A 15,821-nucleotide genomic window follows, 5' to 3' on the forward strand; every position below is an offset into this window, starting at 1 on the left:
AGTTGGATTCGTTAACCACTGCGCCATGACGGGAACTCCCTGTCTTTTTTTTTTTAGGGCTGCACCTGCGGCATATAGAGGTTCCCAGGCTAGGGGTCCAGTCAGAGCTACAGCTGCCAGCCACAACCACAGCCACAGCAACTCTGGATCCAAGCCATGTCTGTGACCTACACTACAGCTCATGGCAGTGCCGGATCCTTAACCCTTAATTAACCCACTGAGCAAGGCCAGGGATCGAATCCAAATCCTCATAGATGCTAGTTGGGTTAGTTAACCACTGAGCCATTATAGTTAACCACTGAGCCACGATGGGAACTCCAAAAGTTACATTCTCAATGAGCAGTTTCTTCTCTATTCCTTAATTTTAAATTTAGACAAAATAATATTGATTACCTCTGTTGACAGAATGCAGAAAACATAGGTTTTTGGTCACAGATTTGCCACTAATAAGCTGTGTAATCTTGGACACTCAAGACTTTTAAAGAAAGAGAGGGTCTTTCAGCCAGTTGTTTCTCTATCTAGGCTGACCCCTCAGTGCTTTGATGTGTTCATTTATAAAAGGGACATAGTTACTTCCTTAATTTTACTGGTTATTAGGAAATGCAATTCAGTCATATAAATTTACAGTGTTATAATTATTTTTCAGGTGACTGAACTAGGCTGGCATATTCAATAAATACATTTTAAAAAATTTCTTTTTATACCAAAACTTTTGCTTATTATTTATAGATTGAAAACTGTAACTATGCAGTGGAGCTTGGGAAGAATAAAGCCAAATTCTCCTTGGTTGGCATTGCTGGGCAGGACTTAAATGAAGGGAATTCGACACTTACTCTGGCATTGGTGTGGCAGCTGATGAGAAGGTAAAGGCTGATTTGCTTGTGGCATCACTGTCAGTTTCCTTCAAAAAGTCATTTGAACTAAAATGTTAGCTGTTTTTGAAGAAGAGCAAGCACAGAAGAAATATACAATGCAAAATATATTAATTTTTAAATGATTCACTGTTGATAATATATTTTTTGTGAATTATACTGTATTTTAAAAGTGGGTCAGAGTTCCCGTTGCAGCTCAGCAGAAATGAATCCTACTAGTATCCATGAGGATGCGGGTTCGATCCCTGGCCTTGCTCAGGGGGTCAGGGACCCAGCATTGCTGTAAAGTGTGGTGTAGGTCGCAGACACAGCTTGGATCCTGCATTGCTGTGGCTGTGGTGTAGGCTGGCAGCTGTAGCTCTGCGACCTCTAGCCTGGGAACTTCTATGTGCTGCGGGTGCAGCCCTAAAAAGCAGAAAACAAAACAAAACAAAAGGATCAACATCTAGAAACTAATTACTGTTGCTAATGCTTCTGAAAAACTGCTTTATAAGGAATTTTTTTAATTTTTAAAAATACCATATGGTGGTTTTTGTTTCTCATTACTGAGCTCTGTAATCTTGGAACGTAACTAAGTGCAAATACCAGACTAAAATTAGAAATTTGTTAGAACTGAAATATTTCTTAAATATTCATCTAAATATTGATATAAATGTCATGACAGCAAATTTCACTCCTTTCAGTCTTAAATATGCATCTTTTCTGTTACAGGTACACGTTGAATGTGTTATCAGACCTTGGAGAGGGTGAAAAAGTAAACGATGCAATTATTATTGAATGGGTCAATCAGACTCTTAAAAGTGCAAACAAAAATACTTTTATTTCCAGCTTCAAGGTAATCAAAAGCTATATTAACATTTTTTTGTTAAGAAATTAAATTTAGGAAGGAATTTTTATCAGGAATTACATTGGTTTAGGTTTAGAATTACATCAGTATTTTTTCCTGAAACAAACAATTGATGAGCTTAGGCATACTAATTATTTGGCATGTGTAAACCAGAAATATTCAGTTTGAATTCTTATATTTTTTATTGGTATTGAGTATAAATGTAGGTTAATATTGGACGTCAGTAATCTAATCTTAAAAAAAGAAGTAGAGCCAAAAATCCAATTGTCAAATGAAAAAGAGAAAAAAGTCATTGTTTATGTAGGACCTATAATGTTTTGTGCTCCCTAGCAGCAGTCTCAGAATTGTATTGACATCATTTCCAAGGCATAACAGAGCCAGCCAAACCGATTCAAGTGGGAATTGAGAAAACTGGTAGGAAAAAAAAATCTTGTCATCTGGCTTCATAATGGCACTTACTCACTTCCAAGCATTTGTGGATGATTCATAAAGCACTCAAAATGTAGCCTGCTCATACATACCCACTAATTCTCATGCATTTCCATTGTGTTTTGCTTTTGCATGCAAGCTGGTATTAGCTACAAATAAGCATGTCTGCTTGTACACATTTGTTCCGTGAGCCTTGTGTTTGCAATTTTATGAAATGTGAAAAATCAGCCATCAATTTTTTTTTTTTTTTTTTTTTTTAGTGAAATAAGAGTGCAAACAGATGAAACCTTAAGCTCCCCTAGGAGTAACCTACCCACCTTTTTTTCTTCTTTCCCTTTGCTCTAAATGTTTGACAACGTTGCAGAGCAGAAGAAATGTCAGAAACTGATAAATTTGGAGTTCCCATTGTGGCTCAGTGGGTTAAGAACCCAACATAGTGTCCATGAGGACACAGGTTCAATCCCTGGCACTGCTGCAGGCTGCAGCATAGGTCGCAGATGTGGCTCAGATCTGGTGTTGCTGCAGCTGTGGCATAGACCTGCAGCTGCAGCTCTAATTTGACTCCTAGCCTGGGAACTTCCATGTGCCTCAGGTGTAGCCATAAAAAAGAAAAAGAAAGAAATTGATAAATTCAATAGTTTATTTATTTATTTGCCAAAAACTGAGTCTGAAAGTGGACAGCTGGATGTTGGCAGAGATATTACCTGAGTCCTAGTTCAAATGTGTTTTTTTCTTTTTCATCTTGGAAGGAACTAATGACACTGAGTTTTCATTGTTGCTTATTTAAAAAAAAAAGAATTTGGAGTTCCAATCGTGGCTCAGTGGTTAACGAACCCGACTAGTAACCATTCGTTGATCCCTGGCGTAGCTTGGTGGGTTAAGGATCTGGTGTTGTGGTGAGCTGTGGTGTAGGTCACAGACATGGCTTAGATCTGGCGTTGCTGTGGCTGTGGTGTAGGCCGGCGGCTACAGCTCTGATTAGACCTCTAGCCTGGGAACCTGCAGCGGCCCTAGAAAGACAAAAGCCAAAAAAAAAAAAGAATTTTTAGTTTATTATTTGTCTTTTTTTTTTTTTTTTTTTTTTTTTTTTTTTTTTGGTCTGTCTGTCTTTTTAGGGCCATACTCATGGCATATGGAGTGGAGCCCAGGTTAGGGGTCCAAATGGAGCTGTAGCCGCTGGCCTGTGCCACAGCCACAGCAGTGCCAGATCTGAGCCGCATCTGCAACCTACACCACAGCTCACGGCAACGCCAGATCATTAACCCACTGAGTGAGGCCCGGGATTAAACTTGCGTCCTCATGGATGCTAGTTGGGTTTGTTAACCACTGAGCTACGACAGGAACTCCCATGACTTGTCTTTATATATTTTAGATATAAAACACAAATTAAAATTTAAAATAGGAAAGGGGTTATAGAAAATTCTCTAATTGACAGTTACTTTTAAAAATTGTTATACTGAAATTATATGCATTTGTACATTAATTTGTGAAAAAAGCATGTATGTCATTAAAGAAAATATTAAATGCAAATTAATAACTATTTAGTTTTAGTTATTATGTAATATTCTAGGTAAAGAAAAGATATAGAATATAAGAAATTATTTTGGTCCTAAGAGTGTGGGCCATTTATTTGAAAGACAAAATTGGTATAAATGAAAAGGTAACAATACTACAGAGTCAATGTTAAAATCTAAAGAAATAATGCAACTAATATTATGGATAATTCTCAGTGATCCTTTCCAACTGAATGGTCAGTGAGGAGAAAGTTGAATTTGAGCATCAGTGATGGAGGAGGGATTTGAACTGACGGAGAACAAGAGGGCGATAACAAGCTAGTAGGGGGTCCATCTTGAATAAAGACAAGTCTGAAACGGTTAGGAGAAATAGTTTCACTAGACAGAATGGTTCTTAAGGGACGTAGTGCAAGATAGAGGCTGGGAGAAAAGGGCATTGATAAGGGGAGTAACGTATGAAAAGTGACTACTTTAGGAATACTGTTCTGAACCTAGGGAGCAGATGGGTTGGAGGAAGTATGGGATAAATGCAAGGACATCACATAAGCTGAGGCAGAACTTCAGATGTGAGGTGATAAGGATCAGGAGTGTGGGTGGGCACTGGAAATGTTAAGGGTAGATAGTTATTTGTAAAAGAATGGGTAGGATTTGGCTTCTTGACTTAGGGAAGCACAGGAAAGAGAGAGGAGTTAAAACAATGTTTGGGGCCTGGGCAACTGGAAAACTGATTAACAAAAACAAAAATGGGGATATTATGAGGTGCAGCTGCTTTCTAGAAAAGGTGATGAATTCAGTTTTAAACTTACTGAATTTGAGGTAATTTTTCAGGAAATGAGGAGTTGGATGAAAAGTGATATGAACACTAGGATGACAAACTTACTGATAAGTTGACTAGGAGAGATTGTTGGCACTTAGTAGGTTCTTGACAAGCCTTTAAAGAGATATAAATAAGAAATAAGGCAGTGAATGCTAAAAATAGTTGTGGTGGGAAGGCTTTTTTTCCAATTCAACGTGTTATATTTGAAAGCTCTAATAAGTGGTACTAGTAAGAACTTATTAATCATAATGAAGGCAGTGCTGTACCCAGAAGTTTTAGAAAAGACAAAATTATCCTTTTTAGTTGCAAAGTAATTTTCCCTCATCAAAAGATAAGGAGGTGCTATATCAACCAATAATAGTAATCATAATTACCATTTATTGAGTCCTATGTGTTACTGTGTTAAGCACTTTATACATCATTGTTTCTTTTAATTCTCTCAATAACTATAAGCAAAGAGGTATTAGAAAAGTTAAATAACTGGTCCACTGTTGTACAACTATTAAGCAGAATATAGATGGATTTCATATCCAGATCTAACTGCAGGTTGAAAGCCAAGCTATGGAGTTATATGGCCCTTCGGTTGACTTAGGCTTAGTCACTTACTAGCTGTGACATACGGCTCATTCAGTCCATAAATACTCAAAGTTTACTCTGTGTCAGGTGTTTTGCTAGTTGCTGTGGCTACAAAATGCCCTCCAAGAGCTTACTATTCAGGGAAGGAGACAAATGAGAAAACAGGAATCACAGTATGGGGTGTTACCAATGCTGCAGAAATCAGCTAAGGAGACTAGGGAACAAGTGAGGAGGGCCTTTTTTTTTTTTTTTTTTGCAGGAATCTCAACAGTTTAACACCAATATCTGGGTTACATCTCTTGATGAATAAAACTGAATTTACCTCTGGCTCACGTTTAGTATTTGGGTAACCTTGGGCAGGTTTTTAATTTATCTATGCCTGAGTCTCCCCATATTTAAAATGGAGATATTAATAATATATCCATCTCTGGGTTTGTTGTCAAGGTAAATAAGCTTAACACATGTAAAGAGCTTAGTAGTACCTGGCACATATTAAGGGCTCAATAAATGGCTCACTCTACCACACTATTGGTACTGCCAAAGTACAAAGGGCATTATGGAGAGGTTCCTCTTGAGCTTTGTAGGGAACTACAAACAGGCATTGTAGGCAGCCACAGCACTGTTTTTCCACTTTTATTTTCAAAAATGACTGCAAGAACAATAGAATGGAATGTTCTCATAGTAATGTGTGTCAAATTAAGAGAAGAGATGGTACAACTCATCTTGAAAATCGAGACAAATTCTAGACTAGCTGTCTTTAAGATTCTAAAAATTCTTTTTGCTTAATTTCTATATGATTAACTTAAAAGTGAAAGAAATGGTGAAAATGTATCTATTCACTAACCAAGGGATTTTATCATTTTTCCCTTTTTGCAGCTAAATGTCTTTTATTGATATAACATGCAAGTCAGGCAGTTCCCTTGTGGCACAGCAGGTTAAAGATCTGATGTTCCTGCACCTGTGGTGCAGGTCACAGCTGTAGCACGGGTTTGATCTCTGGCCCAGCAACTTCTACATGTTGCAGGTGTGGCCAAAAGTAGTATTCAAATCAGAGGAGCTGGAAGACAGGAAAGATAAGGGATCCAGTATAATCATTAGAAAATTCAACTCAGGGATTTCCTGTCGTGGCTCAGTGGAAACGAATCTGACTAGCATCCATAAGGATACAGGTTTGATCCCTGGCCTTGGCTTAGTGGGTTAGGGAACCCAGCATTGCTGTGAGCTGTGGTATAAGGTCACAGACGTGGCTTTGATTCCACGTTGCTGTGGCTCTGGTGTAGGCTAGCAGCTGTGGCTCCGACTGGACCCCTAGCCTGGGAACCTCCATATGCTGCGAATATGGCCCTAAAAAGCAAAAAGAAAAAAAAGAAAAAAAGAAAAAGAAAATTCAACTCATAAAATTTTTTCTCAAGGTGAATGAAAAGGAAATGGGTGGAAAAATCCTTCTTTTCTAAATCTAAATAAAGAAATATTTAAAATACCACAAAAGGGTATAAACTTTGAGCTATCAGATGAATAGGTCTGAGGATCTAATGTATAACATAGCAACTATAGTTAACACTATTTTGTATAATTGATATTTAAGAATAGAACTTAAACATTTTCACACACACACATAACAGATATCCATAAGCAAGGGTGACATGTGTTAACTAGATGGGGGGAATCTTTTGCAATGTATAGGAATATCAAATCATCAAGATGTATAGTTTAAGCATCTTACAGTTTTATTTGTTAATTTTAACTCAATAAAGCTGAAAAAAAATTTTTCCCCCAAACTTAAAAAACCTCACAAAATGTAAATAAGTAATCAAAGTATAGTACAGTTAAGCCACTTGTCTGTTTTTGAATCACCATATAAATATATGAAAAGTAAGCACAAAGAAATTTTAAATTTATTATAGAATGACATGCATGTTAAATTTTAATTTTGGAACGTATGAGTATACATTAGAGTCTTCTAGAAAGCTTATTAAAAATATAGATTCCTGGGAGTTCCCATCTTGGCACAGCAGAAACGAATCCAATTAGTCTTTTTTTTTTTTTTTTTTTTTTTGAGATTTCTTGGGCCACTCCTGCGGCATATGGAGGTTCCCAGGCTAGGGGTCGAATCGGAGCTGTAGCCACCGGCCTACACCAGAGCCACAGCAACGCAGGATCCGAGCCGCGTCTGCAACCTACACCACAGCTCACGGCAACGCCGGATCGTTAACCCACTGAGCAAGGCCAGGGACCGAACCTGCAACCTCATGGTTCCTAGTCAGATTCGTTAACCACTGCGCCACGATGGGAACTCCACGAATCCAATTAGTATCCATGAGGATGTGAGTTTGATCCCTGGCCTTGCTCAGTGGGTCAGTGATGTGGCGTTGCTGTGAGCTGTGGTGTAGGCTGGCAGCTATAGCTCCGATTTGACCCCTAGCCTGGGAACCTCCATATGCTGCAGGTGCGGCCCTAAAAAAAAAGAACAAAAATATATAGATTCCTCACTCCATCCACAGATAACCTAACTTATTACTTTGCATGCAGGGATTAATTTGTGCTTTAAGTAAGCGCCTAGGGTGATTTTTCACATGAGTGGTCTACAGACTACACTGAGAAAACATGTAAGAATTTTTCAGAAATAGAAAAGATGCCAAAAAATCTGGACTGCCAGCATCAATATAGACTTAAGAACCCTAAATATTTTTATTTTTGTATTTCTACTTACCCCCCAAAAAATCTGTTTCATAAAATGAACATTCCTAAAAATGAAGAATATACATTTTTCTAAAATTAATAAATGTAGTAGTTTGTAGACAGTGGCCTCAAAAACCAACCCTTTACTCTTCACATGTCTTCAGATTGTTTTATCAAACATTTATTAAGAGCCACATTTGGGAGTTCCCATCGTGGTGCAGTGGCTAACGAATCTGACTAGTAACCATGAGGTTTCGGGTTCAATCCCTGGCCTTGCTCAGTGGGTTAAGGATCTGACGTTGCCATGAGATACGGTGTCGGTCACAGAAGCAGCTCAGATCCCGCGTTGCTGTGGCTCTGGTGTAGGCCGGTGGCTACAGCTCCGATCACCTCCATATGCCATGAGAGTGGCCCTAGAAAAGACAAAAAGACAAAAAAAAAAAAAAAAAAAAAAAAAAAAGAGCAACATTTGGCCAGGAATTCTATTAGATGCTTTCACTTACATTATCTTAATATTCCCAAGAATCTTGTGACATTTCCATTGTAGTGATTAGGAAAGGGTGCTTTTGGCTTCAAGTTAACAGAAACAGAAACGAAAAGTACAGGTACAGAATAATAGAAGAGATCCAGAGGTAGTGTGGACTTCAGGATTGCTCGAGCCTGTAATTAAAGAATGTCATTAAGGGCTCAGGTTTTTTCCATCTCTGCTTTGCCATCTAAAGTGCCAACTTCACCTGAAAGCTGGTTTTCCTCTTGGTCGTTGTATAGCTGCTGGTTGTGACAGAGGTTTTATCCTCTTATTCACATCCAGGAGTAGGAGTTGCTAGCTTTCCATAGTTCTCCCTGAATAGTAAGGGCCTCACATTAAATTAAATTAAATTAAATTAGGCCCAAATAAATCACTGGGATGGATTATTCCTTCTGGCTTTTTTAGACTTTTTTTTCAAACTTTTTTCATTATTGTTTGCCTAAGGAGTTTTTTAGATGTTTTTACCTAAATTTCCCTCCGCTATGAAATTTTATAGTTATTAGTATATCTGTTATTCACTGCATGCTTTATACATAAAAAGAATAAGTTTATCACCTCACTCCCAGAATAAATGGTCTACACTAATTCAGGATCACCCCCTGGAGCTGTGGATGGGATTAGCTTTCCTTGAAGCACATGTCCCTGTGAGGGAGGTATGGATCCAGAGCAATAATGTGGGTTCTGTTAGCATGGAAAAAGTAGTGAGGGATAAGTGGATTCTGAGCAGGCAAGCAACAATTGCAACTATTCATGCTGAGAGACAGAACAAATAACTTGTTCAAGTACTGGTAAGTGGAAAAATAATTCAGACCAGAATTTCTGACTTCAGTAGCAATGTTCTATCCACTAGAATTTCATTGTCCACTTTTAGTTGCCTTGCAGGTAACTTTAAAAGTGTAGAGAATCTTGGGCATTAGAGTCAGATAGTCATGGGTTCAAATACTGGTTCTGTACATACTGGTTGTGTGAGCAAGATTTTTGAGCTCTGTGACTTTCATGTTATTTATCTTTAAAAGAGAGACTGTGATTTATAACCAGGCTATTAGGGGGATTAAACAAACTGAACATATAAAAACAACAAAAATAATGCCTTTGTAAATACTAGTTCCTTTCCACTTTCATTTTTTCTTTCTGGAAAATATTAAGTGAAGGCTTAGGAATCCATGGTCTAAGAAAAAAATATTGCTAAAATCTGTAAAACTATTAATTTAAAATTCATCTCCTATTCCCTTTCAGAAGTTGATTATTTTTTACAGAATGGGTACTATAGTTAGCATATTTTAAGAATTGTCAGACCCACAAATGTTATTCCACATGGTGACAATACTATATACTGTAAACTTTGTAAGGATGAAAGGAAAAGCTTATTTTAAGTAGTTTGTGATGTATGTTGGCTGTGGAATAGCTGAATATTATGTATAATGAAAATTTATAAATTGCTTTTATTTAAATGGTTAAGACCTTCTGGTCTGACATTTATAAAAGATGTTTACAAATGTTCACCTGTTCTTTATTTTCTAGGACAAAGCTATTAGCACTAGTTTACCTGTCTTAGATTTAATAGATGCCATTGCACCCAATGCAATTCGTCAAGAAATGATCAAAAGAGAAGACCTTTCTGATGAGGACAAGCTGAACAATGCTAAGTAAGTATTTATGGTTTATATTGGAACTTAGTGGCTCTTTCATTCTCAATCCTTATAAGTAAGGTTATTATGTCCTTAAAATTTACATTTTTAAGTACAGCATATATGGGGAATATAATTTAAAGACTCAAAAACTTAACTTTCTTGTAAAGTTAATCTTGTCAAAACATTTCATTCTTTTATCAACATATATTAAGTGAAATCAGAGACGGTAACAAACACTGGGATATTTTTCTTGTCTTTTCCAGATATGCCATTTCAGTGGCTCGAAAGATTGGTGCCCGGATATATGCCTTACCCGATGACCTTGTGGAAGTGAAACCAAAGATGGTTATGACGGTGTTTGCATGCTTAATGGGAAAAGGACTGAACAAAATAAAATAATGAAATGTTTAATATGATTTTCTGCCACATTAAATACACTGAATGCCTCACAGTTTACAGAATTCTGAAATGTAGTGGGCATAAAACCAGAGATTATTTGTATGCTCAAAATAGTTGTATAAATCATTAATGAATTAAATGTCCTGTTCAGACTAGTTAGGATTTGTTGGCCTTTTTGGATAACACAATTAATTTACTAGTCAATACTGATAAGAGAGTACTTTCATTTTCAAGCTGATATTTTGTGATTATTTTCTTTTCCTTAAGGTCTCATTGAAACAAGATTAATTCGCTCTTTTTCATGATTCACAAATGATCAATACCAAAAAATCTTTCAGGTCCTGCTGTGAAATGTGTTTTGATTTTTGTGTGTGTAAGTTGATTTTGATCAGAGTCATAATCCTGTTCAATCTTTTAATTTTTTCTCCAGTTATGTGAAGTGATCCAAAATATTAATATTTCCGTAAATTTCTATATTAACATTTTTAAGTGACAAATATTGTTCACTAACATTAAACTTTTTTATATATGAAGACTAACTCGTGAATAAACTTCAAAGTTCATTTTCTTATATAAGTAGCAGGAGCTTTTAACGTAAAATTTAATTTTAATTGCATTGATATTTTACATATACTGGTTTGATAATACAGCTCTAAGACATGCAGCATATATATGTTGGTAAGAGATTACTAGAGAAATATGTGTGTGTACATATATATATTTTGCACCTGCATTAACCAGGTTTTCTTAAATGGTATGTACGCAGTCAGCCCTCCATATCTCATGGAAGCCTATTTGATGATTCCACTTTCATAGATTCAATCAACTGCAGATTACAGATACTGGAAAAAAATTCCAGAGAGTTCCAAAAAGAAAAACCTAAATTTGCTAAATGCCAGCAACTAGTTACCCAGCATTTACACTGTATATTAGGTATAAGTAATCTAGAGATGATTTAAAGTACATAGGAGGATGTATATAGGTTATATGCAAACACTTAACCATTTTATATAAAAGACTAGAGCACTTGAAGATTTTGATATTCTTAAGGGTTCCTGGAACCAATCTCCTGGATACTGAGGGACGACTGCAACTGATCAGTTAGCCAACTATCAAGTAATTATTGTGCCCCCACTATTTATATAACACTTTTCAGTTTGTAGCTGATACATGAAGATTTCTTTTAGAAATATTCATTTTGGATGTGCATATCACTTTTCAATTGACTTCTTACAACTACTTATAGCCAAATACTGGCTATAGCTCTCAAGCCATGTTGATACTATACTCTTAGCTTCATATTACACACTGTAATTTTTGATGCTCTAGCGCTAAATAATTTAGAATATGCCTATGAAATATCTTTAGTAGAAAGCAACACAAAGCTAATATTCAACATAGAGTATTTTCATGTTTTTTTAATAGCCTCCTTCAAATTGGCAATGTTTGGTTAATGCTTAGGTAACTTGGAAGTAGCTATGCTTCAGACTTATTTTTGTCTGAATTTTTGGTAGTCCACCAATTCTGCTGTTAACAATTAAATTCAGAAGTCTTCTTCCTTCCACTGTAGTGCCAGTGAGCAACACTGCTGTGTAACAAAAACTGCTGTTACTTTATCTCGCTGTGAATTAGTTTAAATCTCCCTTCTACCATTGATTAAAACATACATGTTGGTTAAGAGTGAGACTCCCAGTGTGTTTAGAATTTTTTAAATGAATCATCAACAGGTGGAACTATGAAATACATTCTTCTACAAAAGAAATTGTCTCCTTTTATATTTTGATGATTGTTTTCTTATATGAAGATTAAGATATGTTCTTGCTCTTTTGTGAGATTACTTAAATCATGTTTCCCCTTTTGATTTATTCTCTAGGTTATCTGATTTACATGAAATTTGGCACTTTAGAGTGTTCTTTTTCTCACAAAATATATTTAATAAAAATTGTGTTATGTACAAATTTGCAGTATTTATTTCACTTAAAGAAAAATATATAACCTTGAAAATCTACCATAAACTTATTTTCCAGGAAAGAGAACAATTACAATTCCTACATTAATGAGTAGAACAACAACAAAAATTTTTATCATTTTGGGAGGCGTGAAAGTGGTACTAAAGTTCTTTAATATGAAGAATTTTAGGAAAGGCCTACTGCATGATTACCACACACTGATGTGATGAAATAATTCGAGTGAATCAATTTATTAACATAAATTTACCTATTATGATCCAGGTATGATGCTAGACACTGAGGATTTAGCTGAGAAAAATACAAAGTTTCCTGACCTCATGAATCTTATTTCTTAGTGGAGAAAGACAGATTGTAAACAAATAGAAATTGTAGATGGTGATAAATGGAGTAGGAGAAATAAAACAGGGTAATGTGATAGGGACTTAGAAACTGGGGTGAAGATGTTTTAGTTTAGGTGTGTCAGAGAAGGTCTCTCTCTAAGGGTATGATATTTGGACTGATACAGGAATAAGGAAGAGCCAGATGATAAAGATGGCGTCTGTTACTTATAGGACTAGATCTGACTCTGGATTTTCTCTTCTCCAACTAGAGTTGTGATGGGTCTTCTCTCTAGTACCGGAGGTTGAGTGAGTAGCTTTAAGTAATGTGCTGGTTCTGAATCTTACATGCTATTGTTCATCATGACCTTATCATTGGTCTCCTATCATAGATGCAAATAGAGGATCTTAAAATATCCCAGTTTATGCTGGATAAAAATGGACGAGAGAAGCAAGAGAGAATATTCTGCATCTGAGTTGATTCAAAAAGAAATCTACAACATTAGCTTACTGTGAAGGAGGAAAAACCCTCTAATAATTTTGGAAAGTCTGCTAGGATTATCTCCTAAATTAGACTGGAATTACACTGAATCTAAGAAATCAATCCAGCCCCTAAGGGAGTTCTATGGATAAGGAGTCACCTAATCCTAGAAGCTGAAATAAACTTCATATTAATGTGGTTTCTATAGTTCAGAGCCATCTGAATTTTTACCCCTAAACACTCTGGAACTTTTGGATGGATCAGGGTTAGAGTTCTGCCACTGAGTAAAAATTTTACTGGACTCCAAAATTTGTAAGCACACACACATAAACAAACCCAAATATGTACCACTGTGTTCACTGGCCACAGATTTACAATGAGCAATTTTGACATTCCACTGAATCCACAAACTTAGAACTATATTAAACATTAGAGAATGGGGCAGATTTATGATCTACTAAAGAAAGAAAAGCTATAATGATTTAATAGATAAGTATTCTGAAGTAAACACATGGAAATGTTTGGAAAGGTGGACAATCTTGTCTACCGAAGGCCTCTTAGAGAAGATGAAAAGAGGACTCTGATCAGTAAGGTATATATAGGAAACTTGGAAGTCTGCAGGGACAGGGACGGAAAAAAATCAACCTGAACAGAACAGGAAGTATTTCTTTCAAATATACCATACTCAGAAGTAAATTTATGTATTGCCTTAAAAACCCAAGCACTAAGGGGACAATTTAAATTTGTACATAGTTGGAAAGCAATAAAAATTATTTGAAATATAATTTCCAGTCCCCCTCCCCCAGCTTTTGAAGGTGCAAGAACCTGCTTTAACTATAAGCTTGACTTAAAAAAATACTGAAGTAACACTTACTGCACTTCAGTTAGTTTTGGCTTAAATAACATTCATCTTCTAAAATCTGATTTATAAATGCTAAGATTAACAAGAAACTACTGGAAGGGCTATGACGTAGAGCCGATCCCAATGATGAGCTTATTCAATAGTTACATGCAAAGAAATTATGACACCAGAAACGTTATGCCAATTTTCTATCACAAATGAGTTTTTTAAAAATAGTTTTAGTAACGAGGGCAGCTAGCCTGGCAGTGTGGCGAGGGATCTGTCCTTTCTGCTTTATGCAAAGGACAAAGAAATATGGACAAAATGGACAATTCCACGGGGGCGTTAAGTCGTCAGAACCTCGGTAAACCACCTCCCTGCATTTTACAGCCGGAGACCACGGGGAAATTACCTCAAACCTGCAACCTGAGGGGACGCACACCTGCCGACCCCCTTTCTCTCGTCCGCTGGAAGCCTTCCAGGGGGCGGCCCGCTAGCTAGCCAGTAGAGGGCGGAGCGTCCGTAGACCCCGCCTCAACCTCAGGCCCCGCCTACTACCGAGCCCGTCCCGTTTTCGTCGCTTTCACGGAGCGGAAGATGACGTGAGGAGAGCCGCGAATATCTCCTCTGGGCGCAGCCGGCGGTTCCCACAGCCCTGGAGCCCAGCGGGTGCAGAATCGCCTTTTGGAACCCCTCTCCCACCGATTTTCGTCCTCCTCTCGGGCTGGGCCGCCCCTCGCGCGGCCCCTGCGACTCCTGGCACGGCCCCGCGCTCGGCTGCCGCCCTGGCGCGCGCCACTCTGTCGTCCCCGGACGGGCGCGGACCGGCTCGGCCCGGGCGCCGGCGGCTGGGGAGGGGGCGCTGGCCCCGGGGCCGCGCATGCGCCGCCACCAACCTAGGGTTGTCAGTGGAGGGCGAGTGCTGGTTCCGTGGGGAGGCGACGGCCTTTGAGGCCAACGGGCCGCGCGCCGAGGCGGCCGTGGGAACGACTCATCCCTTTTCCAGCCCGGGGGCGGGGCTGGGGTCGGGGTCGGGGCTGGTGGGGGCCCCGCCCCCGTCTCCTGGCCTGCCCCCTTCATGGGCAGCGATGATGGCGGCCCTGTACCCGAGCACGGATTTCTCGGGCGCCTCCTCCTCCTCCCTGCCTTCCTCCCCATCCTCCTCTTCGTCGCCGAACGAGGTGATGGCGCTGAAGGATGTGCGGGAGGTGAAGGAGGAGAACACCTTGAATGAGAAGCTTTTCTTGCTGGCGTGCGACAAGGGTGAGAGCTAGGCCCCTTTCTCCGCTTCTGGATGCCCCTTCCCTCCACACCTCTCATCCCCTTCCCAGCCTCAACTCGGGGCACTCCCTCTCCCTCATGCGCCGAGCGTCTGTTCCCGCCTCGCCCGCCGCTTCTCCCGGGCCTCCTGGCACCGCCTCTGCCTTGTGAGTGCGGAGCTGACGGGCGGGAGCAGCCGCGGGTGCCTCCCTGCAAGCGCCGCACCTGGGCGGCGGCTCTAATCATGGTCTGCTTTCGCTGGGTCCGGCGATCAGGTAGCGTCGTAGGGGCCCGGACCCGAGGGTTTTAGCCTCACCTCCGCTACTGACCACCTGAATGACCTGGTCTTCCCCTCGGGCTTTCATTTATTTCTTTCTGGAAGCCCGGGAGGTTGTCTAGTTTTGGATCTTCCAGCCCGCAGATTCCCTGACCTTGCTTAAAGTTTCTCCTGTTTATGGGCTCTCAGCTGGTTTTTTGTTTTCCTTATTCTTTAAAACTTTATTTAGCTCCAGCTACTCAGTGCCTTGGTGCTCAGTGACTGTTCAGTGGGATTAGATATGTCAGTATCCTAGGTGGACATAAAGGCAGGACTTTATGGAGAAATTCTGCCTCAGTCCCCAACTTCCTCCAGATTTACGGAACAACTTTGTTCGTACTTT

General features: G+C 38.9%; 2 protein-coding genes across 26 annotated transcripts in view; both read left to right on the forward strand.

The window, feature by feature from the left end:
• PLS1 (plastin 1) overlaps nt 1–12,251 on the forward strand; it is a 126,345-nt gene extending 114,094 nt beyond the window's left edge. For 5 of the 6 annotated variants that reach the window (XM_021069576.2, XM_021069572.2, XM_084989948.1 and 2 more), the window contains exons 13-16: nt 730–863; nt 1,584–1,707; nt 9,785–9,909; nt 10,158–12,251. In XM_021069576.2, the coding sequence (XP_020925235.1) occupies nt 730–863; nt 1,584–1,707; nt 9,785–9,909; nt 10,158–10,293 (519 nt within the window). In that variant the 3' untranslated portion in view covers nt 10,294–12,251. Of the gene's footprint in view, nt 1–729; nt 864–1,583; nt 3,061–3,340; nt 3,679–9,784; nt 9,910–10,157 lie in introns of those variants that run through there. The other variant, XR_014824077.1, reaches the window with a different exon arrangement.
• Nucleotides 12,252–14,478: 2,227 nt separating this feature from the next.
• The window catches only part of TRPC1 (transient receptor potential cation channel subfamily C member 1), a 62,058-nt gene continuing 60,715 nt past the window's right edge, over nt 14,479–15,821 (forward strand). For 15 of the 20 annotated variants that reach the window (XR_014822293.1, XR_014822292.1, XR_014822296.1 and 12 more), the window contains exon 1: nt 14,967–15,165. Coding sequence is in view for 8 of the 20 variants with exons in the window: in XM_084986618.1 (XP_084842744.1) it covers nt 15,133–15,165 (33 nt within the window). In the remaining 12 variants the exon portion in view is untranslated. 20 annotated transcript variants of the gene reach the window in all.

The sequence above is a fragment of the Sus scrofa genome, chromosome 13, assembly GCF_054392235.1.
Source record: "Sus scrofa isolate SSC_HxYL_T2T_F1_AM1 chromosome 13, Sscrofa_HxYL_maternal_Yorkshire_Landrace_v2.0, whole genome shotgun sequence".
In the NCBI taxonomy this organism is placed as follows: Eukaryota; Metazoa; Chordata; class Mammalia; order Artiodactyla; family Suidae; genus Sus; species Sus scrofa.